The 26,776-nt window shown below is 50.1% G+C and overlaps 1 protein-coding gene across 3 annotated transcripts in view; it reads left to right on the top strand.

The window, feature by feature from the left end:
• Window positions 1-26,776, top strand: part of HDLBP (high density lipoprotein binding protein) — a 42,183-nt gene that overhangs the window by 10,166 nt on the left and 5,241 nt on the right. The window contains exons 1-25 of one of the 3 annotated variants that reach the window (XM_069791684.1): window positions 4,706-4,815; window positions 9,044-9,111; window positions 9,655-9,767; window positions 10,685-10,839; window positions 11,378-11,593; window positions 13,245-13,451; window positions 13,925-14,140; window positions 14,983-15,189; window positions 15,404-15,511; window positions 16,069-16,173; window positions 17,210-17,288; window positions 17,997-18,136; window positions 18,439-18,543; window positions 18,803-18,916; window positions 19,247-19,333; window positions 19,499-19,630; window positions 19,942-20,160; window positions 20,974-21,195; window positions 21,427-21,645; window positions 22,363-22,501; window positions 23,239-23,393; window positions 24,018-24,122; window positions 24,855-24,989; window positions 25,554-25,697; window positions 26,470-26,655. In XM_069791684.1, coding sequence (XP_069647785.1) covers window positions 9,692-9,767; window positions 10,685-10,839; window positions 11,378-11,593; window positions 13,245-13,451; window positions 13,925-14,140; window positions 14,983-15,189; window positions 15,404-15,511; window positions 16,069-16,173; window positions 17,210-17,288; window positions 17,997-18,136; window positions 18,439-18,543; window positions 18,803-18,916; window positions 19,247-19,333; window positions 19,499-19,630; window positions 19,942-20,160; window positions 20,974-21,195; window positions 21,427-21,645; window positions 22,363-22,501; window positions 23,239-23,393; window positions 24,018-24,122; window positions 24,855-24,989; window positions 25,554-25,697; window positions 26,470-26,655 — 3,471 coding nt within the window. In that variant the 5' untranslated portion in view covers window positions 4,706-4,815; window positions 9,044-9,111; window positions 9,655-9,691. Of the gene's footprint in view, window positions 1-4,705; window positions 4,816-6,122; window positions 6,374-9,043; window positions 9,112-9,654; window positions 9,768-10,684; window positions 10,840-11,377; window positions 11,594-13,244; window positions 13,452-13,924; window positions 14,141-14,982; window positions 15,190-15,403; window positions 15,512-16,068; window positions 16,174-17,209; window positions 17,289-17,996; window positions 18,137-18,438; window positions 18,544-18,802; window positions 18,917-19,246; window positions 19,334-19,498; window positions 19,631-19,941; window positions 20,161-20,973; window positions 21,196-21,426; window positions 21,646-22,362; window positions 22,502-23,238; window positions 23,394-24,017; window positions 24,123-24,854; window positions 24,990-25,553; window positions 25,698-26,469; window positions 26,656-26,776 lie in introns of those variants that run through there. The other 2 variants (XM_069791685.1, XM_069791683.1) reach the window with 2 other exon arrangements.

Below are 26,776 nucleotides of genomic sequence, written 5' to 3'. Positions count from 1 at the left end.
AGAATTTCACTGGTCAATTCACCAAATCAGCAGCAAAATTAAAGAGTAGAGCTCAAGCCTCTTGACTGGTTTGTCTGCATTAACCACTAAATCTAGTTTTCTCAGTCTTCCCGTGTAAAACATGCATATCTACCACTTAACTAGCAGCTTTTCCTCTCTCTGCAGTCAGAGGGCTTGAAGCTACTTGTTCACGCTAGAACTCTGTCCACACCAGTAAGTTGCTCCTGTTCTTCCTACCTATTTTGCTTGCCCCTTTTCATAGAGCACCCTGTGATAGTCTAGGAAGGGCAGTGTATATATTTTTTGCTGGCTGATGGTTGCATAATTTTATTGTCAGGGTGCCCAGGAAATAAGTCTTTTAACCATTTTGGCCTGAGAGGCCTGCTGAGGTTAGTCACCTTCCTTCAATGTCTGGTCAGCTCTTCTTCTGCTTGTGCAACAGAATTACCCTCCATAAACAACATAGGTTTATGAGGAGAAAGGCAAGTGGTGTCACACTCCCCTGGGATCCCTTATTTTATACCACCTAGATCCTGTGTGAGATAAACATGTGCAGTTGCTCATCTTCCTTCCATCTCCCTCCCTTCTTCACATGACTAAATGGTTGGGGTTTCTACCAGCAGTTCTCTACTTGGGTACTTACAGTGGGCCTCTGAAGATGGTGGGGTTGCATTAAGTACAGCCAAGGGGCAGAATTTAGCCTACAGAATAATTCCTTCCTAGTACTGATGTGTGAATGGGGAAGAGAGGTGCCTGACCTGCATATCCCTGGAAGTTTCCTTCCTCATGGAAAAATAAAGAAATCTGGTCTCAAAGTCACTGAGACATAAGCAATGTGGACTTGTGTTCAGTCATTTTTTATGATGAAACTTTTTTTCATTCTCTTAGCAGAAGGATCTCTGTAATTTGACCCTTAACTTCAGTTTAATAGAGGTTTTCCTGTAGAAATAAAAACATTCTATCAGAAGATCCCATGGCAAGCCATCGTGATAGCTTTAGAGCCCAGAGGCATATCTTGCTTGCTCTGGCTGAGAACCCCAGTACTCCCTGGCATACAAGTGCCCTGTGTCCTGAATCCTCTTCCACTTCTTTTTCTAGTGTGATCCAAAGTATTCCCCCACTGCTTTTCTCTTCATGCCATTGGTAAGGGATGTGCTGAAATGGATACTTTCAGGGGTAGTCCTTTTGTGGTGTTCTCTGACTTCAGTGTGTGGGATAAGCACCTAGAGTACAAAAAGCATGCTTATTTGTATAGTTCTAGAAATCTGAAGTTACATTTAACAGGAAGTAAAGTCACAGCACACACTCTTTGGAGCATACTTGGGTTGCTTTCCAAATAAGGTTTGCAGTTTCTGGCAGGAAAAATAGGGATCTCTTATAACAACAGAAAATAAGAACAGGCTAGAAGAAATCCTTTGCAAAATCCTAGCTCAGCTGAGGGCGAATGTGCCAGGAAAGACCAACCTTTTTGTGGTCTTTGCTCCAGTGGTTTAAGGAGCTGAAAGTTTCCTCCTCTCCCTTCCCCAAGACTCCTGGGGTGGTGTGATTATGGAAAGCTTCTTAACTCCTCAGCCTTTTCTTTCACACTGGTGAACACGTGTTCCAAAAAACCAAATCCCAAACCTGTTCAGTGTTAGTTTTATCTCTGCGTGCGTTCCATATTTTTGCTGGTCCATTTCTGTGTCCTCCCTCAGACTGGTGATAAGAGCTGCCAATTTGATAAGCCATGGAAACTATGTATTGCCCAATCCTCCACCCTTTCTGTCACACATTGGTGCTCTTTTTGGGAGGCTTCCTTTTCAGTTGTTCTCACAAGTCATGAAGCCAGGGTCTGTTGTCATGTTGCCAAAATACAGGATGCTAGGGGGAGAGGGGCAGGTTAGTGTTTGTCAAGGGGTTGGGTACCATCTTCTGTCTCCTTTCCCCTCGGCTACCAAAAATTCCTACACCTGGCTTATAGAGGAGCCATTTTACACACATCTCCATGACAAGCATCCTGTTTGGGTTTTGGGGTTTTTTTGATGTGAGATTGCACTTGTGGACAAGTAGATGGAACACGCACCAAGCAGCCCCTGCAGGCTTCTCTCTGCCTGTACCCCATTGCCTTGTTGAAGAAGAGGGATGGGGTGGGATGCAGATGGTCAATATTGTGCTGGCAGGAGGAGAGGAAGGTTGAAATAGGCCTCCTAGCACCCTCTAAATGTGCTTTTGACCATGCGCAGGACACTTCTGTGCTTACTGAATGTGTGACGAAAGGTGAGCTCTCCCCGCCACTACTGTCTTCCTCCAAGTAGAACAGCCCATGGCAGGTTTCCCTCAGCAGAAATCATTATTTGAGGGTGGCACGCAGTGAGATGCTCTAGGCCTTCCAGTAACTTCTGGGCCTGGCAGGCTTCCCTCCCACCACTTGCAGCTGTAAATAAAGGAAGAGCTGCAGAAACATGCGGGGAAGATTCCCTCTTAAACAGTCCTGGAGAGGAAGCTGTGATAAAAGCCAGAAATCCATAATGTCCTAGCAACTCCAGTGGCTGCAGCAGCACTACACAGATGGAGCAGGAGAGGGGCATATGGTTGTCCCATAGTGACGAGGTGGCATGTCCCCACAGAGGGCCCCTGCTGAACCAGATAATGAGGTGGAGTTGAGGGAGAAGGATGTTGGTGTTTCAGTAAGGTGCTCTAGTCTGGGGGTTGTGATGGTCCTCTGGTTCCCTGGCACAGGGGATCACAGTACTTACCGATGTCAGAGTTAATTGGATGCAGCAAAGTTAGAGCGTTGAAAGGAGGCTGCTTGCTTTGCACTGGGGAGATAAACACAAGGGAGTGAAAGCACCAGAAAACCATCATCTACCTCGACCGAGGTTCAGAGTGCTAGGCTCCAAGTCCCAAATTACAACCCCCTGCACTCCCAGCTGCTGCATGGAAGCAGAAGTGTCTGAAGTCTGGAGGTGCTGTGGTTTGCCCAGGTCCCCGAAGCTCTGCTTTTGCATGAGCCATCTCTGTCTCGGTAGGCACCAGCCTGCTTGCATGTCTTACGGGGTGCTGCTGGCATCTGCAGCCTAGACATTTTTTGTCGGAGGAGCCTGAGCCAGCTCTTGGAGCATATATGACGTGGCAGCAGTGGTTGCTGCTTTTCTGTGCGGCAGCCCTGTGCTTGGAGCAGTATCCCTGCATCCTCGCAGAGACCAACAGACTTTTTGAGGAGAGGCCGGGGCTGGGGGAGATGGATCATTGTGGTGCCTGGGCAGGGTGTCAACTCTTGACGACTCTTCTCCTCCCTTTAACATACTTCTTGATTTCACTCACAAGTTTATTTTTATTTACAGTGATAAATTGTTTGTGTCAAAAAGTTAAAATGCTTTAATGATGTCCTTCCAGCTGCAGGATTAAGAGAGGAAAACCAGAGAAATTACTCTTGTTCAATAATACTAAGTAATCATAACTTTACTTAGGGCTAAACACCATCCCTGTTTCCATAAATACAGCACATGAATATCTCTAAAAATTACTGCATGTAATCAAAAGCAGTTATTCCAAAGACCTCAAATTTCTGTGGTCAGAGCTTCGCAAAGCAGGTTCTTACGTTTAGTTTGCCAGGGTCTGGGAGAGAGCAAGGCATGAATGAGAAAACCAGTCACTAAGTGCAAGTTATGAATGATGAGGAAAATCAGTCCTGTGTAGGAAAATGGGCAGAGACCAACCTAATGCAAAAATCAGTTCAAATTCCATGTATTTTTACACTGATGTGACTTTTTTTTTCCTCAGTTCCCTGAGGGCGCAGGGCTAATAATTAAAAACATCTATATTGCACAAACTCTAATAAACATCCTCACTGCAGGAAAGGAGGGTATTGTGCTCGCTGGCTTGCCTTTCCCTTCCTTCACTCTTCCCTATTGCCAAATTAGAGACTGGAATAAGGAGAGGGGTGCTCTTTTTTTTGGGGGGGTGGGGGATTTTATTTTATGTTTTTTAATCTTGCTCCTACTTTGCCTTGTCTGCAACCTCCGCATCGGGTAGCGGCTGCTTTGACACAGACTGCACAAGAGGAACAAGTGCCCTTCTGGGGCTGGAGCCTCAGTGTCCCTCCCCACTTGTGGGACAGGGCAGAGGCCCCAGGTGTTTGCTGCTCTCCAGTGCCAGCCGTGGTTTTAAGACTGATCGGAGCCCTCATGAGCTGCTCTAGCTCGCTAACCCTGCACGAAACCGGTCTCAGCCGAACAAAGTCGGTAATTCTCAGCTCTGGGGAGCTGAACTGACTCCCAGGACCGCAGAGGGGCCCGGGCCGGTGCCGGGGCCGGCCAGCCGTGCGGGCTGGCTCCTGCAGCAGCTCCAGCTCTCGCGTTCCCCCGGGCCACGGTCGGGAGGCGCTTTCCGCCCGTGAAGCCGTTGTTTGAGGGAAGGGGGCCGGGGGCTTTCCCGCGGGTGTCAGCCTGGGGCGGGGAGCAGGCGGCGGCTCGGCCCCGCGGCGCGCAGAAGCCACCCGCTGCTCTCCTCCCTCGCCGTGAAGCCCCGCGGGCCGGGCCGGGCCGAGCAGCGGGAGCGGGGCCGCCGCCAGAGCCGCAGGCTCCCGGGCCGGAGCGCTGCTCCGCTCCGCTCCTCTCCTCTCCGCTCCGCCGCGGCGGGCGGGCAGCGGGGCGCCCCCGGCGGCGCGGGGCACGCGTGGCGGGCCGGCCCCGCCAGGAAGGGGCATGTCCCGCTGACGTGCGGGCCGGGGATTGGCAGCGGCCCGGCCTATATAGGCGCCGGGGCGGGCGCCGCGCCGCTCTCCCAGGAGCGCTCCGGTTCTCCAGCAGGGCGGGCGAGCGGGCACCGGCCGGAGTGAGTCACGGGGGACGGGGGGCGGCCCCTCCGCCGCAGCCGACGTGGAGGCTGGCGGGGCGGGGGGGGGGAGCGGCCCGGCGCGGCGCGGCCTCGCTTCCTCCCCTTCGGCACCGACGGGAAACTCCGGGCCAACTTCCCGCCGGCCGGGCCGGGCCGGGCCAAGTCCGGCGGGGGGTTGGGGGTCTGGCCCGGCGGCGCGGCCTCGGCCGCCGGTGCCGACACGGCAGTGCCGGCCGGCAGCAGCTGTCGGGTTAGCGCCGGCGTGCGGCGCCGTCCCGATGGGGACGCTGGGCCCCGCGGATGCGTGGGGAGGGGGCGGCGCGGACCGGGGTCCCTCTCGCCGGGAGGAGAGGGGTAGCGGCGGCGGTCAGGGCGGCCCCGCGTCGTCCCCGGCGGTCGGAGGGTTTGCGCCTGGTACGAGCCAAAACGGTTCGGCGGCGGGCGGGCGGGCGTCCGTCCAGCGCCGGATCAGCCGGCGGAGCGCCGGCGGCGGGCAGCCTTCCCCCGGGTCGCGGGGGCCGAGCGGCTCCGCTGCTCCCGTGACTAGAGGGGCGGGCGCTTCGGGCCACCAGCGGACGTCGGGAAGGTGCTAACGCCGGACTCGGTGCCCGGCCGCGCTCGAAGGGCTGTCACCGGGCCCCCCGCGGGAGCACCTTTCACCCCCTTGCGTGACGCGGCCGTCCCCGGCCTGCAGCCCAGAGGGCCGCGCCGGGCCGGGGCCGCCGCCGCCGCCCCGCCCGCCGTGCTCCCGGCCCCGTTCCCGCCCGGGCGGTGCGTTGAGGCTCGCCCATCTCTCGTCCCCCCCCTCCCCTCCCCGCTCAGCCCCGCGCGGGGGGCGCGGGTGACAGCGGGGCCCGGCCGGGCCCTTTAAGGGCGCCGCCCCGCCCCGCCGCGCCGCCCCGCCCCCGGTGCCGGCAGTGCTGAGGTGGCGCTGGCGGCGCCGCCCGGCCCGGCCCGCGGGGCCCGGCGGCTCCCCCGCCTCACCTCAACCTCGCCTCGCCTCGGCGCGGCCGGGCACCGCGGGGGGTAAGCGGAGGGGCGGCTCTCCGCCCGTCCGCGGCGGCGCCCCTGCTTCCGCGCTGCTCCGTGCCGTTGTGCCGGGCAAGGCGGGCGCTCCCCGAGGCCGGCTGCCCCGCTCGGTGCGCGGCCGTGGAAGCGCTCCCCCGGCCCCCGTGAGAAGCACCGACGTGGCCTGCCCCCGCTCGGGGCCGGCCGGGAGGACGCGGGCGGGTGCGTGTTCTCGTCGGCTGGGCTCCGGTGAGCGGCTGGGCAGGCACAGAACAGCTCCTGTCCATCCAAGGGCAGGACGTGACCGGGGAAGGTGGCAGGTCACGGCGATAGTGGAAGAGCAAATAGAGGGGACGGACAGGTCAGGTGTAAGCCTGGCTGCATCTAAGGCACCGGTCGTGTTGCGCTCTCAGATGTACTGCTTCAGGAATCGCTGCGAAGGGAAAGACTCCGTTGCGCTGCACAGCAGCTGGCCGCCTGCGTGATCCCTTCAACACCAAGGGGCCTGGGCCTTCAATATCTGGGAGAGCCGGTCGGTTGTCAGAAAGCAAGTATTTTCATATATGACCACTCACCTACCAAGAGATCACCCTGCCCTGCGTGAACATCTGACAGAGGACGGTGGCTGCCACAACCAGCCCGGCCCTGTTGCTGCATGCGATCCTAGCTGCATCTGACTTTAGCTACCTCGATTAACAAAATGCTAATATTTTTATTAAATAGAGTTTTAAATAACACGTAACTGACATTTCTGTCCACAAGTACTGATTGTATTGGCAGTGTAACTCACGACTTTGCTTTTGTTTCTCTTCATACAAATGTTTCCCCTGTGGTTAGGTCTGGCCCTTGCCGAAGGTTATTTTTAGGATGATTTCGTTCTCTTTATTCTAAGTGTGCTCTAGACTCCTGAAACTTCTTTTGGCGCACAAAGCCTGTGCTACAGACGGTGCATAAACTAGGCAGTTCAAAACCTGTTGACCCAGTCAGCCACACGCTAGCATGACGCAGCTGTAACCTTAGTTTCAAAACCTAAAGTGGGAAGTCGAGGAGGTGTGGGCTCCAAATGCAATGCCTGAGCTGCTGGTTTTGATGTTACGTTTTAACATACCATTCTGATGGCCGCCTCCAATTTTGGCCAGAGATGAATCCCTGAGGCCTACAATATTCCAGATGTTTGGGGTTACTGGAGACGAAGAGCATTTGTTCTTAGCTTGCTGTATGGGTGATGAAGCAGAAATTCGTATGGATAAACACTGCCCTTAGATTTCTCTTTGAATGTCTGGCTGTTCTCTGAGGTGGAGGCTGCAAGGAAGATCTCTGCAGCTGGTGTGGATACAGTGAAACCAGCAGCTGTGCCTTGAGGTTGCGGCTCGCAGGCAGGTGCTATATTGGGTGTCGTTCACTGACTTCTCATCCTTACCCTCCTCCTCTAAGGAGCGGAGCACATGCAAGATGAGCCAGGTGGTGCTTTCCTGAGAAATGAGAGTTATAAGCACATCAGTGCCATTAGCAAGGCTCTAGCCAGACCTTGGCAGCTACTTGTGATGTCTAGGATGCTTCTCGTTCCTGCCCTTGTTCCCATTTGCAGCTTGCCATGAGGTGGTGGCACCCTCAGTAGCGACCCAACGGGCTGGAGGAGCCGACGGCTGAGTCTGCAGGCCTTGCCAAAATAGTCTGGGACAGGTGCCATGCCGCTAATGGGCTTTCCTTGGTTCTGCGGCAGCTTGAGCTGCGCAGTTGTGTACCCTGGACATGTAACCATGTGTTACACCATGGTGTAACCATGGACAGCGAGGAGAACTTAGGTATTTCTCTGAGATCAGATTACTGGCCACACTTTCGTGTATACCAGCAAATGCCTTGCAGAGCCTCTGCCTGCTGCAACAGCTGTGCTACAGACAGCATGGCTGGCTGGCTGTCCTGGTAGCTGCCACCTCATAGTAGCAGATCCTTACAGGATTAATTGCAACATTAGCTCTATTGCTTTGATAGCACAGGTGGTGTTTCCTTATGCCTGGTAAGAGGTGTGTTGAAGTAGGGGGAAACACTCTGACCTTCACTGAGGTGCAGATCAGGCCTGTATGGCCCAGCTGCGTTCCTGCTCTGCTTGCTCTTCCCTCCTTTCCTTCTGTTGCTGTCCCCTTCCCTTACTGTGCTATAACATAAGCATGATGTGAGACACCTCATCAGCAATGCTGTGTTTTTGGGACCTGTTTCTGACACATGGGGAGGTCAGAAACAGCAGCTGTCAGTTTACTGAAGTGTCTTGAGTTTGGTGGTCAGACAAAGGTCCGAGCAGCACTGCAGGGTTTATGTGGGGGAGAAGCCTCTTGTCCCATGAGCAGTCAGAGGCACTAGATTTTTGGAGAGTGCAAGCCCTGCGGCAGCACACGTAACCACTGAGGGGGACTCCAGGTGTGGGAAGCTGTTGTACATCTGGCAGAGTGTGTACTGTACCAGCTTTTACATTTTTACTTATACTCCTAAACACTTTTTTCAGTAAATCTGCAGATCCAGATACAGAAGATGTAAAGCTCTCACCAACAGTGTATTTTTTTTCCGGGTTCCATCTTGTGTACACATTTTAAATAGTCCATGTAAACCAGCATGGGTTTTGTTCTTCCAGCCTGCAGATTTAGGCCTGGAGACAGAGTTCAGTGCCTGGTGCATGATCTTATTACAATAAAAAAATGAAGAGGTGGACTGACCAGCAGCTGTGTGTGGAAAGTCCTGAGTGTTTGCCTTAGTTTGTGAGGACGTCTGTGTTGATTCACCCAAGCTCCACTAAACTACATTCCTAACTTCTGACTGATGGCAGTGTTGTTGGCAGGTTTTCAGGTTGTTAGTCTCCTCTGACTAGATGTTGATGCTCTTGCTTGCAACCCTGAAATTTCATGTCTATCTTGCACATCTGTTATTAATTGACTGTATTTTTGCCTGATACTGGATGGCTGCTCTTGTAGCCAGTGTGATGAAAGAGTAGCTACTCTAGGCTTCCTGCTGTGAGGTTTAAGTAGATAGTGGTGTTGCCTGTAGCTCTAGTGACAGGTAAAGTATAGTGAGATGTGACTCAGTATGAGAACATTTTGGATAGGGTGCAAGTTTGAAACACACTACAGACAGTGCTCTTTTGAAAGTTACAGTAACAGGGGTGTCATGTTTTCCTGTTGTCTTGGAGCAGTCACATAATTTTATTTTTTTTTTTTCCTCTGTAAAGCAAAAGCTGGCAGGCTGACAAACGGGCAGCTTACAGGACGGACTCCCTGGCTACTGACCATTTAGCTGGTAAGTTCTTATTTTGGGAGAGCCAAAGATCTTGCTGTTTCTGAGCTTGCTTATCAGAGTGGCTTTCTGAGTGTATCCCTAAGTCAGCAGGAGTTCAGGCACCTAAAAAGTCTTTTTCAGGAAGAGGCATCATCCTAGGCGCTTTTTGTTTTCTCTCCAGGGCTACACGATGGTCTTGGACTGACTATTCAGACCTTCAGATACTCATTTAAAAATTGCACACCATTAATAATTGATAGATTAATTAGAGTATGCTTTAACAACTTCTGGTGTCCCCCTTTCCAGTGACCTTCTTAGGTTGCACATCCTCTGCCTTCTTAATGAGGAGCTCTGGTTTTGGTGACTACTGTGCTGTGAAGAAATAGTCCCCCTGAGTTCCTATCTGGTTCAGCAAGAGAACTGGGCAGCTGTTCTGGCTCTATAGGTGCTTTTTGAGAAGCTGACTGGAAGAGTGCTCAATAACACATACTTTGTCTTCCTGGAGTGACTTTTGTGCATCTTGAATGGTGTTGGTAATAGTGTTGCCACCTCTGTCTCTTCCAGTGGCATACCCGGATTGTGTGTGGGTGGGAAGTCGACAATGAGCTCCGTGGCAGTTTTGACCCAGGAGAGCTTTGCTGAACACCGCAGCGGCCTGACTCAGCAGCAGGTGAAAGGTGAGAAAACACAGTTGAGTTCCTGCCTCTAAATACAAACTGCACAGGCAAGGTTCCTTGCTGTTACCCAAGCTCGCTCCATGCAACCGGTTCCCCACAAGTGTGCAGACATTGCGTTCTCCATTCCTAGATTGGTGGCCCACCAAACTCTGGGTTTCCACCACCAGCAGCACAGTGGTGATGCTGCACAGTGCAGGGCCAGGAGAAGGCAAGCCTCAGATCTTCATATTGCTCTGGCTAGCAGTGCTGCTAGCCGTGGGATGGGGCACATGCAAGAGTGGGGCATTGGGCTACAAGAGAGCCTCATGGGATCAGTGTGCTGGGCTGTCGTTTCCTTCCTCTGCTCAGCCAGGTGCTGGGGAAAGTCAGTATAACTGTATTAACTGACTCACTGATGGGTTTCGGCACCCATCCTCCAGCTGCAAGCTGGCCCACTTGGCATGGCCTAATGCACAACTGAGTCGAACACAGGGTACAGGCTTTCCCTGGACTCTGCCCTAACTGTAGTGCTTCTCTCTGCCTTCCTGTTGGGTGTATGTTTGTCTTACCCCTTCTGACCTGCAGCCTTGCTCTGTTCCTTTCACTTCTTTCTGTTCAGCCTGTTCTCCCCTAATTAAGCCCTTCTTGACAAAGTTGGCAGTAATGTGCTGTTTGCTGCCACCATTCACTTGCACATTTGCTTCCTGCAGCCATAGTGGCAGCTCAGACAAGTTGTTCATGGCATCTACTGCAGTCTGTGCTGAGGTCAGTTGGGCTCCGGACTTGGCTGCTTCACAAGCATAACTGTAATAGGATTAATAGTAGTGCACGTCATTTGCTCTCCCTTGTTAGTAGTGCCTAAATACAATTGGGCTGCCTATGAATAGGGGCATTTCTGCTGGGAGAGCATCTCATTTACCCTGTTTGCTTCACCCCAGTTACAGCTTTAAACTCTGAAGAAGAGAATGATCCTCCAACCTACAAGGAAGCCTTCCCTCCGCTCCCTGAGAAAGCACCATGTTTGGAAGCTGCCCAGGAACCTGCTGGGCCCTGGAGCAAAATCCGACCAATAAAGGCTTCTGTCATCACTCAGGTTGGTGGGAGTGGGTGGCTTTATCTCCCTCCTTTTCCTTCCTCCAAGAAGTAGGTGAAGTGAAGCTTTCCCTGGAGTATGAAATCCTTAGTGTGTCAGATTGACAGCCTCTTTGATGTATCTTACCCTGGGGCATGAGGAGGACTGCAGCCTGAGAGCTAGGACTGCTCTGGAGGGGAGGGATGCATTGGAAAACTGTCCAGAAAAAGCTCTGCATCCCTGTTCCACAAATAGCTGGAGCAGGCCTGAAAGGAGGACTGCAGAATTCGAGTAGTGAGCACTAATCCATTAAAGTATTCCTCCCATAGCATGAACTTTAGGAAGACACCCAGTGTGGGGCAGACTGCTTGCTGCAGTGCTCTTGCACTTTCCCTGCTTGCAGCTGGTGTCTCCACTGGAAAGCTGATGGGTTGCACAAACCTGGGAACTTAGTATGCCAGTAAAGTCCTGTATGGCAATAAGAGAGAGAGGCACTAGCAATCAAAAGCATACTGACTGCTTGCTGTGCCGTTCTTTTATCTGTCGTGTGGCTGAGCAGGTGTTTCATGTGCCACTGGAGGAGAGGAAATACAAGGACATGAATCAGTTTGGAGAAGGCGAGCAGGCCAAGATCTGCCTTGACATCATGCAGAAGACAGGAGCTCACCTGGAGCTGTCTCTCGCAAAGGACCAGGGCCTTTCGATCATGGTCTCTGGCAAGCTGGAAGCAGTCATGAAGGCTCGAAAAGAGATTGTCGCTCGGCTGCAGACTCAGGTAAGGGCATCTAACTGTTTCTCACTTCATCTTTGCTCTTCCCCAAGACTCACAAATGCTTTGAGACCCTTGGGCGTGTGTGCTTATAAGCCAAAGAGGTGTTATTAGATGACTAATTCAGCTTTGCCATGTATTTTCAAAGCACACAATTGGCAATTTGGAATGAAAATGAGGCTTAAAATAGGGTTCAAAGCTAATTACAGGCCATGGTGTTGCATGAAGGGTGGAGTCTGCAATCTCTGAACACTTGAATTGCAAACAGTGACTTTGTGCTGAGGTGCTGGTGCTGGAGGGGGTGCAAGCCCCTCACACAAAGCTAGTAGTGTGTGAGAATGGGACTGTGCTTTTTCTGAAGTCCTCCAGAGAAGGATGTGGAGGGATGGGAGAAAGAAAAGTAGAGAAGAGGAAGTCCTGCCAAAAGCTGAAAGCTTCAGGTCAGGGTTATGGATTGTGCAACTCAAGCCACACTGGTAAGGAGCTGCAGCCCCGTTGTTTCAGTTGCTTCTTTCAGTCCTCTAGGTTTTGATTTCTTACCTTCAGATTCTTGAGTTCTTAATCAAGGTGGTAGTTCTTGTTAAGATGTATCACAGCCAGGTCTCAGTGTGTGTTTTAAAGTGTAATGTCAAAGGTAGTTAATGCAATAGTTAATACCATCTCTGCTTAGTGCTGTTCAGCCCATGTGTCATACCCTGCCAGAGGGACGAGAAAGGGACAATTCCTATGTAATGTGCATCTGAAAAAATAGTTGAGGTTGTACTGCCACAGATCCATGACCCACTGTCCTCTAATATACCTCCTACTGCCCTGGCCCCAGGTCTGAAAGGTGTGTCTGTATTCCCAACTCCTCCTAGGCTTGGTTAGCTTCAGTACAGGGACACAGAGTTGAAGAGTCACACCAAGTGATCTTTTTTGATTTTTTTTAATATTGTAGCTTGAATTTTAAGTGTCTAATTACTGTTAGTAGTTACATATTCACAGACATCAAGAGCATGGTAGCAATCATAAGCTACCAGGTCAGTAAAAACTCAGTGAGAAAGGAAGAAGTCGAGAATCCCTGTTACAAACCAGCCTTTTAATGGTAGGTTGAGAGAAGCTCTTGGGACTCCTTTTCCAAGAGGGGCCTTCTAGAAGAGCAGCATGTGCTACATTGAAGACACCTTAGTACTTAGTAGCGATAAGCATCTCCTAGTTGTCTGCCTGCTGGAATAGGTTTCTTGTGTTGAATTTCTGTTTCCTAGGAGTTAGACTGTGTGTCCTGTTCTCTGTAGCCTTGGCAGCAGATGTCAGAGTTCAGATAACTCCACCCATGAGCCATCATCTCAGTTGCTGTTTGGTACTGCTCCAGTGTCTTGCACTGGAGGACAGGCACCTCCTTGTCTGTGCCTAAAGGCCTTAGCTAATTCAGAGTACTACTCCTGTCCAAACAGAAGGGGTTTGAGGGAAGGGTGGGCTTTAGACTCCTAGTATACAGGCACTGTAGATCAACTGTTCTGGTACAGTTTCAGTCCTCGAACAGAACGTGCTGGGAAGGCATTGTGTTTGCTCCTCAGTGAGTACTGCTAAGCATTTAACTTGCTTCCCCTGGCTCTGTTGCTGTGGATCTGCCAGTGCAGGTACAGGTTCTCACAGATGCTTGGTTCTTGTGTTGCAGGCTTCAGCGACAGTTGCCATCCCTAAGGAGCACCACCGTTTTGTCATTGGAAAGAATGGCGAGAAACTGCAGGACCTGGAGCTCAAAACTGCAACCAAAATCCAGATCCCCCGCCCGGATGACCCCAGCAACCAGATCAAGATCACCGGCACTAAAGAAGGGATTGAGAAGGCCCGACACGAGATCCTGCTTATCTCTGCTGAGCAGGTACTTCAGTACTGTGATCTCTCTCATGGCATTAGCCGGACAGCCATTTTGCTTCTCCATGGTATATTAGATGTTTGTAGCCACCATGACCACAGTCAGTGGCTAATATTTTAGTCTGAACAGAGACGTATACTGTGCCACTGGCTGTATGAGCACTGCTGCCAGGTTCTGCAACTTGTGGTCCTCCATTTTGTCCATCTCTGAAGTCAGATAAGCGTGTTTCATATTTGAAGTGAACCATATTAGGTGCCAGCTGAGGTAAGGCAGGAGATTACAGAGGTGAATATCATAAATCAGCAGCAGCAACAGCAGTATTTACAGATTGAAAGGGTTGGAGATCTACAAGCCTGGAAACTGAAAAGGGTGGTTGGGCCAGAGTGTCAAGCAAGACAACACTGGGGACTTAGCTGTGTCTGGCAGTGACTGTAATACAGAGGGCAGTTCCCATTGAGGTCTGTTCTGGGCTCTTCTAGGATAAGCGTGCCGTGGAGCGGCTGGATGTGGAGAAAGTGTACCACCCTTTCATAGCTGGCCCTTACAACAAGCTGGTGAGCGAACTCATGCAGGACACAGGGACGCGCATCAACATTCCTCCACCCAGCGTCAACAAGACAGAGATAGTCTTCACAGGAGAAAAGGAGCAGCTAGCCCAGGCCGTGGCTCGTGTTAAGAAGATCTATGAGGAAAAGGTATGGATGGTCCATAAAGCTTCCCATCTTCCCCCAACCTGCTCACAGTCCCTCTTCTGTTCTTGTTCTACTTTTGTGCATCCCTCTCTTGCATCCTCCTCACGTCAGCTCTGGCTCAGCAGCTGTTGCAGTACGTGGCCCTGGATCTTTACCATTTCCTCGCTCAGCAGAGTTGGGACCTGGGGTGATGCTACCAGGGAGGTGACAGATTTCTCACTTTTCTGTGTCATGGGAATTAGCAGACCACAAAGAGCTCCCCTGGCTCGTGTTCACACAGATGCTGCTAAGGAAGGAAGTATGAAGTCTACAGTGGTGGCCATCTGACAGTATCAAAGTTGCTACATAAGTAGAAGTTGCTGAAGAGTGAATTTCACTCCAGTTTATTTTCTACAGCCAATGTCACAGTGAATATCCTTGTGGATTGTTGGGCTGTTTTTCCTCATGGTTAGGTCTGTATTTGTACCAGTCTGGATTTCAACAAAGATAATCAGCTTATAGCCTAGTAGCCTACATGGTGTTGCATTACAGTATTTCCTAGGGGACAGCTGGGTGTTGATCCCTGTTGTGCAGGGAGGGGGGGGGTGTATGTGGTCTCTTCCATATAGTCTTCCAGGGAGCTTGACACAGAATATGAGTTTTGTACTTCACCTCTGAATTTTTGAGGACAAGGCTTTCTGTAGGCAGGGGCCTAAAGGGTGCTAGCGTGCTGCAGAACCACTGTGTTCACCTTTGCTTTGCTCTTTCCTGGGTGCAGAGTTTCACTGCATCTTGTGCCTCTTCCTTTCGCTCTTGTCCTTCCCTACCCCCTTGTGATTGATGCCCCAGTGCCTCTGCCCCTACAGAAAAAGAAGACTACTACCATTGCAGTGGAGGTGAAGAAGTCCCAGCACAAGTATGTCATCGGCCCCAAGGGGAATTCCCTGCAGGAGATCTTGGAGAAAACTGGAGTCTCTGTCGAGATCCCACCCACTGACAGTAGCTCGGAGACGGTGATACTGCGAGGCGAGCCTGAAAAGCTTGGGCAAGCATTGACTGAAGTCTATGCAAAGGTATTGACAAGATGGGCTAAGCCTTCTTTGAAAGTCCTATAAAGATACATCCATGAGCACTGACAGGTGTGGGGGCCATGGTCTCTGTTGGGCTGTTAGAGATGCAGCTTAGATGTCAATACTGAGGGTGCAGCATGGGAATTGGAACTGAATTTTTGTGAAGACATCTTCCAGTCTGTCCATCAACCAGCTTCTCTGTTTTTCTGTCTCTCAGGCCAACAGTTTTACCGTCTCCTCGGTCTCTGCCCCCTCTTGGCTTCATCGTTTCATTATTGGAAAGAAAGGACAAAACCTGGCCAAAATAACTCAGCAGATGCCAAAGGTATGGATGAGCCAGTTAGCTTAGCACCCTCTGATGTAGAATATGGTTTAGTCCAGATCACTATTTGTAGAAGAGAAATGTATTTTGGCGTGGGTAAAACCAGGGAGGAAATGACACAGATCTTAATATTAAGGGGAGCCTCTCTTTTACTGCTGCAAACACTGCTCATCCTATGTTATTCTCGTGGGTTGAGCCCTTCAAAGGAGGCTTTATGTGGTACTATTTTGAGAGTTGATGTAGCAGGACACCTGCAAATGCTGACTTCAGTGAGGCTTCTCCCTGGTGAGTTAGATGGTATCTAGTGAAAGGCTAGATGAGTAACTTCTCCAAGGCCCTTGCAGACTCCAGGACAGCACCAAAGCCTTGGGCTCTAGACACTGTGAGACGGCCAGGATTGTAAGTTACCTACTTCTGAAACCATGGGAATGATGTGTATAATTCGTGGGAAGGAAACCATCTCGCAGTGGCAGGGCTTCATAGTGTAGTCCTGACTAATGGCATTGACCTGGCTTGTATCTTGGAAAATTCTTACTGCATTCATTGCCTTGTGTCTCAAGGTTCACATCGAATTCACTGAAGGAGAGGATAAAATCACTTTGGAAGGACCTACAGAAGATGTGAATGTGGCTCAGGAACAGATTGAAGTCATGGTCAAGGATCTGGTAAGTTGGTGTTACTAGTTCGAGTAGATAAGAAGAAAGTGGAGGAAGAAGAGGCAACAGAGCAGAGATGATGATGTGTCTATCACATCCATATGATGTCTTGACATGCTTAACAGAACTTGCAGAAGACAAGTTGTGTGGCAGATGGATGAAACCCTTGGTTACGAAGCTTGTCCGTAGCATTCTTAAAAAATCAGCAGCAGGTCTTAAATCTTTTGATGCAGAGAAGGAAGGATTCTCTTTCAGTCGTGGCTGGAGAGGCATATGAGTCCCTTTAAATGTTTCACAAGCATGGTGATCTTGGCTCAAACCAGAGGAGTGCTTCTGCTCTGCTTAATAGCAGGAGGAGTGCTTGTAGCCAAGTACTGGAGAGTCAGTGCCAATACTGGCAGTAGGCAGTTACTTAGAGCACAAGTGGTGGCCTACCCTACCTAGCCCTATGTCCTGGTTTCAGCTGGGATAGAGTTAACTGTCTTCCTAGTAGCTGCTACGGTGCTATGTTTTGAGTTAGTATGCGAAGAATGTTGATAACGCTGATGTTTTCAGTTGTTGCTAAGTAGTGTTTAGACTAAAGTCAAGGATTTTTCAGCTTCTCATCCCCAGCCAGCGAGAAAGCTGGAGGGGCACAAGAAGTTGGCACAGGACACAGCCAGGGCACCTGACCCAAACTGGCAACAGGGTATTCCATACCATGGGATGTCCCATCTAGTGTAGGAACTGGGGAGTGGGGGTGGGGGATCGCTGCTCGGGGACTAGCTGGGTGTCGATCGGCGGGTGGTGAGCAGTTGCACTGCGCATCATTTGTACAATCCAATTCTTTCATTATTGCTGTTGTCATTTTATTAGTGTTATCATTATCATTATTAGTTTCTTCTTTTCTGTTCTATTAAACTGTTCTTATCTCAACCCACAAGTTTTACTTCTTTTCCCGATTTTCTCCCCCATCCCACTGGGTGGGGGGGAGTGAGTGAGCGGCTGTGTGGTGCTTAGTTGCTGGCTGGGATTAAACCACAACACCCTATACAATTCTTTATAGATCAACCGGATGGATTATGCAGAAATCAATGTTGACCACAAATTCCACCGACACCTCATTGGCAAGAATGGAGCTAACAGTAAGTGGGGTGCCTTTCTAATCCTTCCCATGCTGGGCCTCTCCATGTTTAGTAGATCTTATCAGGGGCTCTGCAGCTCATCCAGTGTGCCATCTCCATCACATTTCCTCTGTTCTTCTAGAGTGGTCTTGGCACAAGGAGATAAATGGGCAGTGAGGCCTTGGGATGGCTTTAATGTGTGAAAGCATCTTGGGAGGTTGAACAGTAGTGGGATCACTTTGCCATGTCCTGGAGGAAGGGGTTTTTTTTTCCGTTGGAGAATTGTGTCGTCTTTTTTTTTTTCTTTTTTTTCTTTTTTTTCTTTTAAGTTGCTCTATGTGAATTACATTTTAGCAGCTGATTGGGGGTGGTGGAAATCTGCTTGGTGAGTTTCTCTGCAAGAAAGAAACTGGGATTAGAAATGAACGATCATCTTCTGATCTAAATGTGGTGCTGTTTGGGGAAGAAACAGATGCCTCACTCTAGCAAGTGAACAATTGGCTCTGTAGATGCCACAGTATTTACTTGTACAGGTTCTTGTGTGGCACAGATCTGCTCTCGCTGAACTCCAGGGTGAAGAGGCACTTTCCCCTGTTTCAACCCGACCCCACTGGCCCTTTCTCAGAGGCTGGTTTACTTCTTAAAGAGCCTTTAAGCAGTGATAATCAAGGTGCCTTGCTTCCAAGTCTTGGCGTAGCAGACTGTGTCACCACAGTCCTTGCCTTGAAGTTAACAGGATTAAGGACCTCTACAAGGTGTCTGTGCGCATTCCCCCGGACAATGAGAAGAGCAACCTGATCAGAATTGAAGGAGACCCACAGGGGGTCCAACAGGCCAAGAAAGAGCTGCTGGAACTCGCTTCCCGTATGGTGAGTAGGATGTGATGCTTGGGAGGCTGCAGGGTTTGGGCTCTTCTGTTCCCTCATAACCTTCTGGTGCAAGTGTGTTCCCCTTACCCACCAAGCACTTGGATCTCATGACAAGTGTGAGTTCCTTTTCACAGATGTGTTCCTCTATTCCCTTGGACACCCATTCTCTGTCAACCTAGAGTGAATTTTGTCTAGAGGAGAAGAGGGACAATGCTGGCAAGTAAACTGTCAGGCAGCAAACTGGTAAATAAAAGTATGTGGCTCTCCTGCTGAACATTCAATGTAAACTCTGTTCTCATCAGGAAAATGAACGCACCAAGGACCTAATCATTGAACAGAAATTCCACCGGACCATCATTGGGCAGAAGGGCGAGCGGATCCGGGAAATCCGGGAGAAATTCCCAGAGGTAAGGCTTTCTAGATGAGGGATCCAGAGAGGATATTTCTTACTTGGGTAATAGACACAGCGTCGCTGAAGTCAGCGGCTTTAGTGGCTCTGTATCTAGTATGTATGAGAAGATAGTTCTTTTGGCCAGAGGCTGCTAACATGGTTACCCTTTTCTGAATGGGAAAGGGGATGTGTAGGATCCCCCCAACTTTTGCATGTGTCTGACGCAACAATTCTTGCATTTGCTTGAGTTCGCTATAAATGACTGCCTCCTGCAGGTTATCATCAACTTCCCAGACCCTGCGCACAAGAGTGACATCGTCCAACTTAGAGGTCCCAAAAATGAGGTGGAGAAGTGCACCAAGTACATGCAAAAGATGGTGGCAGACCTGGTAAGGGGGACTTCTGTCTGCTGTTCTCTCCTGCATGCCTGGATAACCCTGGAATAAAGCAGAGGTGTACTGGATTAGCTAGGGCTGAAACATCTCAAGATGAGGGAGCTGTGGACACTGTTCTGGCTGGCTGGGGGCAGGGCAGTAATACCTGGTTTTTAAGGGCTACAGGGGAAGGTACTTGCCTTTGCTTATTCTCGCAAGTCTTTCATACAGAGAACTTCCTTGGGACTAAGTCTGTTGTGAAGAGCTTGTTTATCAAGTCCCTGGAACGGGGCCTGGCTTGCCATGGCAGTGTAATCTTAAGTTCTCCCTTCCTTTCTCCCTTAGGTTGAAAACAGCTTTTCTATTTCTGTCCCCATCTTCAAACAGTTCCACAAGAACATCATAGGGAAAGGAGGTGCCAACATCAAGAAGGTGAGATATCTTTCCTATCTCCAGTGCTCATTATGGTCACTGCCTGCAGCTAAATCCCACTCGCTGCTCTCTCCTGCTCATTGGTGATGTCAAATATAACCTCCAAGGGCTTTTTTCTGACATGGGACACCTCTGAGATTATTTTATTTTTTTCCTTTGTGGCAGATCCGTGAAGAAAGCAACACCAAAATTGATCTCCCAGCAGAGAACAGCAACTCAGAGACAATAGTTATCACAGGCAAGAGAGCAAATTGTGAGGCTGCTCGCCACAGAATTCTTGCCATCCAGAAGGAGCTGGTAAGTGAAATAACTGATGTGTTGCAGATGAGGGACTTGTATATGTTGCTAGAAGACATAATTACAGAAGTGCTTGTAGTGGGGGAGGGCAGGGAGGAGACAAATGTGAGTGTCGGTCCATGATTGACTCTTAAATCTAAGTTTGTGACTGCTCATGTGTCAGGAGTAGCCAGTCTCAAGCCCCTCTGGTCAGGCATTTCTTACACACAGCTCTATAAAGCTCCTAGCAATGTGGGAGTAGGAGTGTAAGTAGGGTGGGCACAAACAGATTTCTGCAGCTTGACTAACAGCCTAGTACTGTCCTCTCTTAGGCCAACATCACAGAGGTGGAGGTCTCTATTCCTTCCAAACTGCACAATTCCCTCATTGGCGCCAAAGGCCGCTTCATCCGCTCCATCATGGAGGAGTGTGGTGGAGTCCACATCCACTTCCCCACTGAGGGCTCTGGCAGTGACACCGTCACCATCAGGGGCCCAGCCCAGGATGTGGAGAAAGCCAAGAAACAGCTGCTGCACCTGGCAGAGGAGAAGGTGAGGCTTGTCTCATAGGGGAAGGAGCAGATTGGTTTGGCCAGCTGTTTCTTTTTGGGGGTTGAAGTGATCGCTTCTGTCTGCTGGGAATCCTCTGGCATCAGATGGCCTAATCCTCTTTGGAGGGATTTGAGTACAGTTTGGATGGTTAAAAGAAAACTATGCTTCCATCCTCATGACAATGAGTTCTTCCCCGATGGGTGGAAGAACTGGCTGTAATGCTTCTCTGCCAAGGCTGGGGATATACTCAAAGGGTTAAGGTTCCCTATTCCTGTGGTTTGAATGCTGTTGGGTATCCACACTTCTTTGAAACAGCTTACTCTGCGTATCTCCTTTACTTTTTTCTTGGTCTCTGAATTCCAGCTCCGGTTCTTCTGTTTCACTGGTTTGAGAACTTAGGGTTACAAGACCTTGCTCTGAGTTGTGGCTGACTGACTGGTCATCTTAATAGCAGGAAAAAACCCTAATACCAGCATGTGAACATGTTCTCCTGATCGTTAGGTGCCTCTGCTGCCTGGCTTGCAAATGGTTATGGTGTCTTGTGTGAGTGTCAGACCCTTCTCCTAGGGAAGTCTTTTCTGTTCATATTCTCACCAGTCGTGCTGAGTGTAGAGTTAGCTTTTCAGGCCTGAGAACATCTTCCGGGTGGTTGTTTTAATTTAAGACATCATGCACCTTTTTGACTTCGACATCTACCTTGCTCTTGCAACACTGTGTATGTGGGTGCAGGTAACATACCTACATGCTTACTGTTGATGCTGATGTGTATTTTCTATATAATGGCATGTTCCATGGGTATCTGACTCCTTTCAGCAAACAAAGAGTTACACCGTGGACCTCCGTGCAAAGCCAGAGTACCACAAATTCCTTATTGGTAAGGGTGGTGGCAACATCCGTAAGGTGCGTGACAACACTGGGGCCCGTATCATCTTCCCAACCTCTGAGGACAAAGATCAGGAACTGATTACTATCATGGGAACTGAGGAGGCTGTCAAAGAGGCGCAGAAGGAGTTGGAGGCCCTCATCAAGAACCTGGTATGAACTACTTTTTCTACTTTCTTGCCTATCACTGTAGTTAGATGTAGCAAGTCAGTGTGGAGGACCTGCTTGTCCTAAAACCATCTGCTGCCCTTCATGGGAGCTCAGGAAGATCCTTCTTGCTGTTACTTGTTGGGGTGAGGTTGTAAACTGGTTGCTGTTATGTGCAGCAAACTTGTGCTTAAATACCAGGACAGGCAGGGTTGACTGGCTGTCATCCATTGGCAGGATAATGTGGTTGAAGACTCCATGGTGGTTGACCCCAAGCACCACCGCCACTTTGTCATCCGGAGAGGGCAAGTTCTGCGTGAGATTGCAGATGAGTATGGTGGTGTGATGGTCAGCTTCCCACGCTCTGGCACCCAGAGCGACAAAGTCACCCTCAAGGGAGCCAAGGACTGTGTGGAGGCAGCCAAGAAACGCATCCAGGAGATCATCGAGGACCTGGTATGTTGCAGGAAAACAGTTTCTTCTATATTTTGTTGCTTCAGTAGTGCAGGTTCAAGGGAACCTCGTGTACAGCCAAGCTTTACGTGAACAAGTCCCACAGTTCTGGGATTTGAAGCTTTGCTGTCAATATATAGGGTCTGCAGTCTTTAGATAGTGGCCTGGGGAATGGCACCTGGCTCCTTAATGGCAATGCTATATGAAGGAATTGCCTCCTCTGACCATCTTCTTGGTTTTTAGGAGTGGAAATAGGAGACCCTTCCTCGGTGTACTTCTAGATGTTAAAAGATTTTGTGCCTTCTTGTGCCTCTCCATGCCTGGCCTTGGACAGTGGTTGCTCTCTGGGGTTTCCTGTGCTGTTAGTATTGGCTTTTGGAAGCAGACAGCTGTCAAACCTGTTCTCTTCCCTTCCTTTCTTCTTTATCTTTTTCCTTTCTTCTAATGCTTCCTGCCCTTCAGGATAATGAAATAGAGAGTTTGAGCTTTGGTCTTGGAAGCCTTTAACATCATGGATTGGAGGCAGCCTTCATTAAGAAATCCTCTGCTAACTTTTCTGAGAGGAAGGATTCTAGGAAGCTTTCAGTTCTTCCCCTATCAGCAGCTATTATCTTTTCTAACTCCTCTCTATGTCCATTACGGATTTCGCCATGCACAAGCATCCTGTTTTCTGGTGTGAAAGAGGCTGCATTGCAATAGGGCAACTCTGCTTTCTCACAGGAAGCTCAAGTGACAATTGAATGCACCATCCCACAAAAGTTCCACCGCTCCATTATGGGCCCCAAAGGATCCCGGATCCAGCAGATCACCCGGGACTATGGTGTCCAGATCAAATTCCCTGACAGGGAGGAGAACCCAGGTATACACATGGATGCATGTTTTCCTGTAGTGTAGCCTACACTCCATATCAGTGGAGGTGTTCTACTTAAAATCTGTGGAGAACTGACCCCAGGTGTTCCCTACAGTCCTTGAATCTGGGCTTAGCATCAGCCTTGCTCTCTTGGGAAGAGGGGACAGCTTTAGGAGGTAAAACCACAGACCTGGGTGTTCTGAATGTGTTCTCACTGCAGAGTGCAGGGAGTACGAGGACCTGCCTTGGCAAAAAGGGGTCTACAGGCTTACCAAGGTCTCTCTGAGCCCTCATGCTCTCATTGCTGGGTGTGCTGAATGCAGCACAGCTGGGGCCTGTTGGATACTCTGGCCTAGCACCAGCCATCCTGCTCTAACATCCAGTGCTGTGCTGGTGAACTTCCCAGTTGGGGAAGAAACTGCCAGGTTTACTTGTTGCCTCTGCTAACGTAGGAATGCAGCCTCTGCTTCCATAGCACAACTGCAGGTCCTTTCTATGCAGGCAAAGGCAATATCAGTGCTCTGCAGAGAGGTGTTGAGCAGACTGTCTCAGTGGATGTTCTTGTTCTGCTCATTCCAGGCTAAGCCATGGCAAGCTGCCTGTACTAGGAGTGACCTTCTCCACTGCGGTCTATAGTGTCTGACCTCTTGTGGCAAAGCCCAGGCTGACCCTGAGGATCTAGAGGGGCTGATAATGAGCAAGGAGAGGGCTCTGTGCATTTAACATGAGACTTTCCATGTTTCCAGCCCCTGTTGCAGAGCCAGCTCTGCAGGAGAATGGTGAGGAAGGTGGGGAAGGCAAGGATGGGAAGGATGCAGATCCCAGCTCTCCAAAGAAGTGTGATATCATCATCATCTCTGGCCGCAGGGAGAAGTGTGAGGCAGCAAAGGAGGCACTGCAGGTATGTGGCTTTCTAAGCCCCTTAGCCCTGTGATGTAGTGATGCCCTGATGCGGGAAGCTCACTGCAGGCTTTAGTGGTGGTAATAAAAGCTACTTAGTCAAGGTTGCAATCCAGCTGGTCACTGATGCTAACTGTAGAGGTGGTCTGTACCACGCAAGGGAAGTCCTCTGCTCTGTGATTTAGCCTGACAGCTTGAATCATAGTGCCTGACCTTGCAATTGCTAGAGCTTGTAGGCAGCCCTGAGTTACTTGCCATAAAAGCATGACATGCTTGTTTTATGGAGCACAGCTGGAAAGAGTCTGATTGAGGCTGAATCATTCTAGCTTTAGCAGACCTTGCCATGCTCCCTTAGTGATGTTTTCCAAGTCTCTGCTAGATGGAAGCCAAGGATATGAAAACAGCCTGTCCCCAGAGACGGAGTTTAAGATTGCTTGTTTGGAAAAAAAGCTTTAACACCCAACAGGTCATCTTGGTGTTCGCAGCCATTCTCTCTTCCTGTAGTTTGTATCCTGACTACAAAGGAATGTACCCCAGTTCAGCAACATTCTTTTGGGCAAGTATATGGCAAGCTGAAAGACAGGAGAAGTCTTTCAACTGGTAAACTGTGCTCCCTCCCCTGCAGGCTCTGGTTCCTGTCACCATTGAGGTAGAAGTTCCCTTTGATCTTCACCGTTACATCATTGGCCAGAAAGGAAGTGGGATCCGCAAAATGATGGATGAGTTTGAAGTAAGTTGTTGCCCTTCCTTCCATCTCCTCTGTCCTGGAGAATTTGTAAGTGACCATGTTTCTGTGGTGGCAATCAGTTGCGATATGGTCAGGACTGTCATAGCTTGACTGTGGAATACAGGCTGTGTAATAGGAAAATGAGACCTGTGTGATTTAGTCCCTGGCTCTGGGGCTCGGCAGGTCTCGTGCTGAAGCTGTGTTAGTTGATGCTGTGAGTGTCGCATGACTTGCTTGGTGCCTACAGAGATTCCTCACCAGTATGAGAGTTGTTTTCTTCCTAGGCCATGGGAAACAGTTCTGCCGTGCCTGCGCATTTGGGAGAACTCCCCAGAAGCCCACAGAGACTCTTGGGGCTGATGCAGATTGACTGCAGACAGCGCTATCGAACATGTATTTTGTTTCCTCTCCAAGCCAGCACAAGGACTGTTGGGGGCTGAAGCCCCACAGCAAAGCGATCTGATAATGGCTGAAGAAACAGGGTTCTAGTCAAAAAATGTCAAGACATGGTCCCAGGCAACTGATTCTAGGTGGCCCTGCTTGAGCAGGGGGTTTGGACCAGATGACCTCCAGAGGTCCCTTTTAACCTCAGCCATTCTGTGGTTTAGGCTGTCTGGGTGGGAGCTGGTCTTGGCGGCCAGGTAGATCAGCAAGATGCCAACCTGCAGCGATAGGCATCACAGGTGATGCAAAATGAGCAGTGATACAAACCAATAATCGCTACTTGTTGCTCAGGTGAACATCCAGGTCCCTGCTCCTGAGCTGCAGTCAGATATCATCACCATCACTGGGCTGGCTACCAACCTTGACCGTGCCAAGGCCGGGCTGCTGGAAAGAGTGAAGGAGCTGCAAGCTGAACAAGAGGATCGGGTAAGGCCTGTGCCTTTCTTCTTCCTTCCAGCCAAACAAGGCTTCAGCCTCTTGAATGTTCCTTTCAGAAGTTGTGCAGACTCCTGGAACCCCTCATGTTTTAAGAGCACCCTTAGGGCTCTGGGTTACCCAAATGTAACTCATTTAACGTGAACCGACAGGAGAGTTTTGGGATTCTATTTTAGGTAACTTTGGACTGTCCAGGGCTCTATCACACCTTCATGTACCTTCGAGACACCGCAGTGTGGGAACTTCACTGTGCTAGGAGTGTCTCTGTACCTATTCTCATTGAATCATTATCACAGCTCTGAACAAATAGGTTAGGGATGAGTTGGATGGTTGTTTGCTACTTGTAGTTTTCTGCCGATCTTGGCGAAAGCACAAGGCCCCAGCAGATGGATGTCTTGGGTGCCCTTCTGTAGCCACATATGCTCAAGCAGGACCCTGCAGAATCTGTTCCACTCATCTGAAAAGCCAGAAGGAAATGCAGGGACTTAGATGGACATCACTGGACCAGCCATAGTGTGTTCCCTGCTGTTGTAGCTCACTCTGCTTCTGTTCCAGGCCTTGCGAAGCTTCAAGCTGACAGTCACTGTGGATCCCAAGTATCATCCTAAAATCATTGGACGGAAGGGAGCAGTGATCACCCAGATACGCACAGAGCATGAGGTCAACATCCAGTTCCCCGACAAGGATGATGAAAGCCAGGTGAGAGGTCAGAGGGGGTACTGTCATGGTTTACCCTCAGCCGGCAACTAAGCACCGCGCAGCCACTCACTCACCTCCCTCACAGTGGGATGGGGGAGAGAATCAGAAGGGTAAAAGTGAGAAAACTCGTGGGCTGAGATAAAGACAGTTTAATAGGTAAAGCAAAAGCCGCACACACAAGCAAAGCAAAACAAGGAATTCTTTCACTACTTCCCATCAGCAGGCAGGTGTTTAGCCATCTCCAGGAAAGCAGGACTCCATCACACATAACGGTTACTTGGGAAGACAAACACCATAACTCCTAATGTCCCCCAGCTTTATATACTGAGCATGACATCATATGGTCTGGAATATCCCTTTGGTCAGTTGGGGTCAGCTGTCCCAGCTGTGTCTGCTCCCAACTTCTTGTGCACCCCCAGCCTACTCGCTGGTGGGGTGGAGTAAGAAGCAGAAAAGGCCTTGACTCTCTTTAAGCACTGCTCAGCAGTAACAAAAACATCTTGGCATTATCAACACTGTTTTCAGCACAAATCCAAAACATAGCCCCATACTAGCTCCTATGAAGAAAATTAACTCTATCCCAGCCAAAACCAGCACGGGTGCAAAGAAGGCTGATGGTTGTCTCTGAGCATAGGAAGCACAGCATCTTCTCTAGGGCTCTGAACGCCTTGCACTGTCTTTGGATAAGGTGGAGTGTAAAAGGGATTAGCAGGGAGAAGGCTTGCTCAGCTGCTTATGAGCCTTGTCTCTCACATATTTCCCTGTGCCCCAGGCCCAAGACCAGATCACCATCACTGGCTATGAGAAGAATGCTGAGGCTGCCCGGGATGCCATCATGAAGATTGTTGGCGAGCTGGAGCAGATGGTCTCTGAGGATGTGACTCTGGACCATCGCGTTCATGCACGCATCATTGGTGCACGTGGTAAAGCCATCCGCAAAATCATGGATGAGTTCAAGGTGAGCGGTGGGGCGATGCAGCACAGGTTGGACTGGGGCTGGGTGGTCAGTGGTGCCACTTTCTCCTGTGCTAAGAGCTTGGTAGCAGCTTGGTGCTAGGGGCTAATTCAGGAGTGTGTGG

This window comes from Haliaeetus albicilla, chromosome 9 (assembly GCF_947461875.1).
Source record: "Haliaeetus albicilla chromosome 9, bHalAlb1.1, whole genome shotgun sequence".
NCBI classification, from domain to species: Eukaryota; Metazoa; Chordata; class Aves; order Accipitriformes; family Accipitridae; genus Haliaeetus; species Haliaeetus albicilla.
Note: the sequence above shows the minus strand (reverse complement) of the source record. Positions and strands in the feature narration are given on the sequence as shown.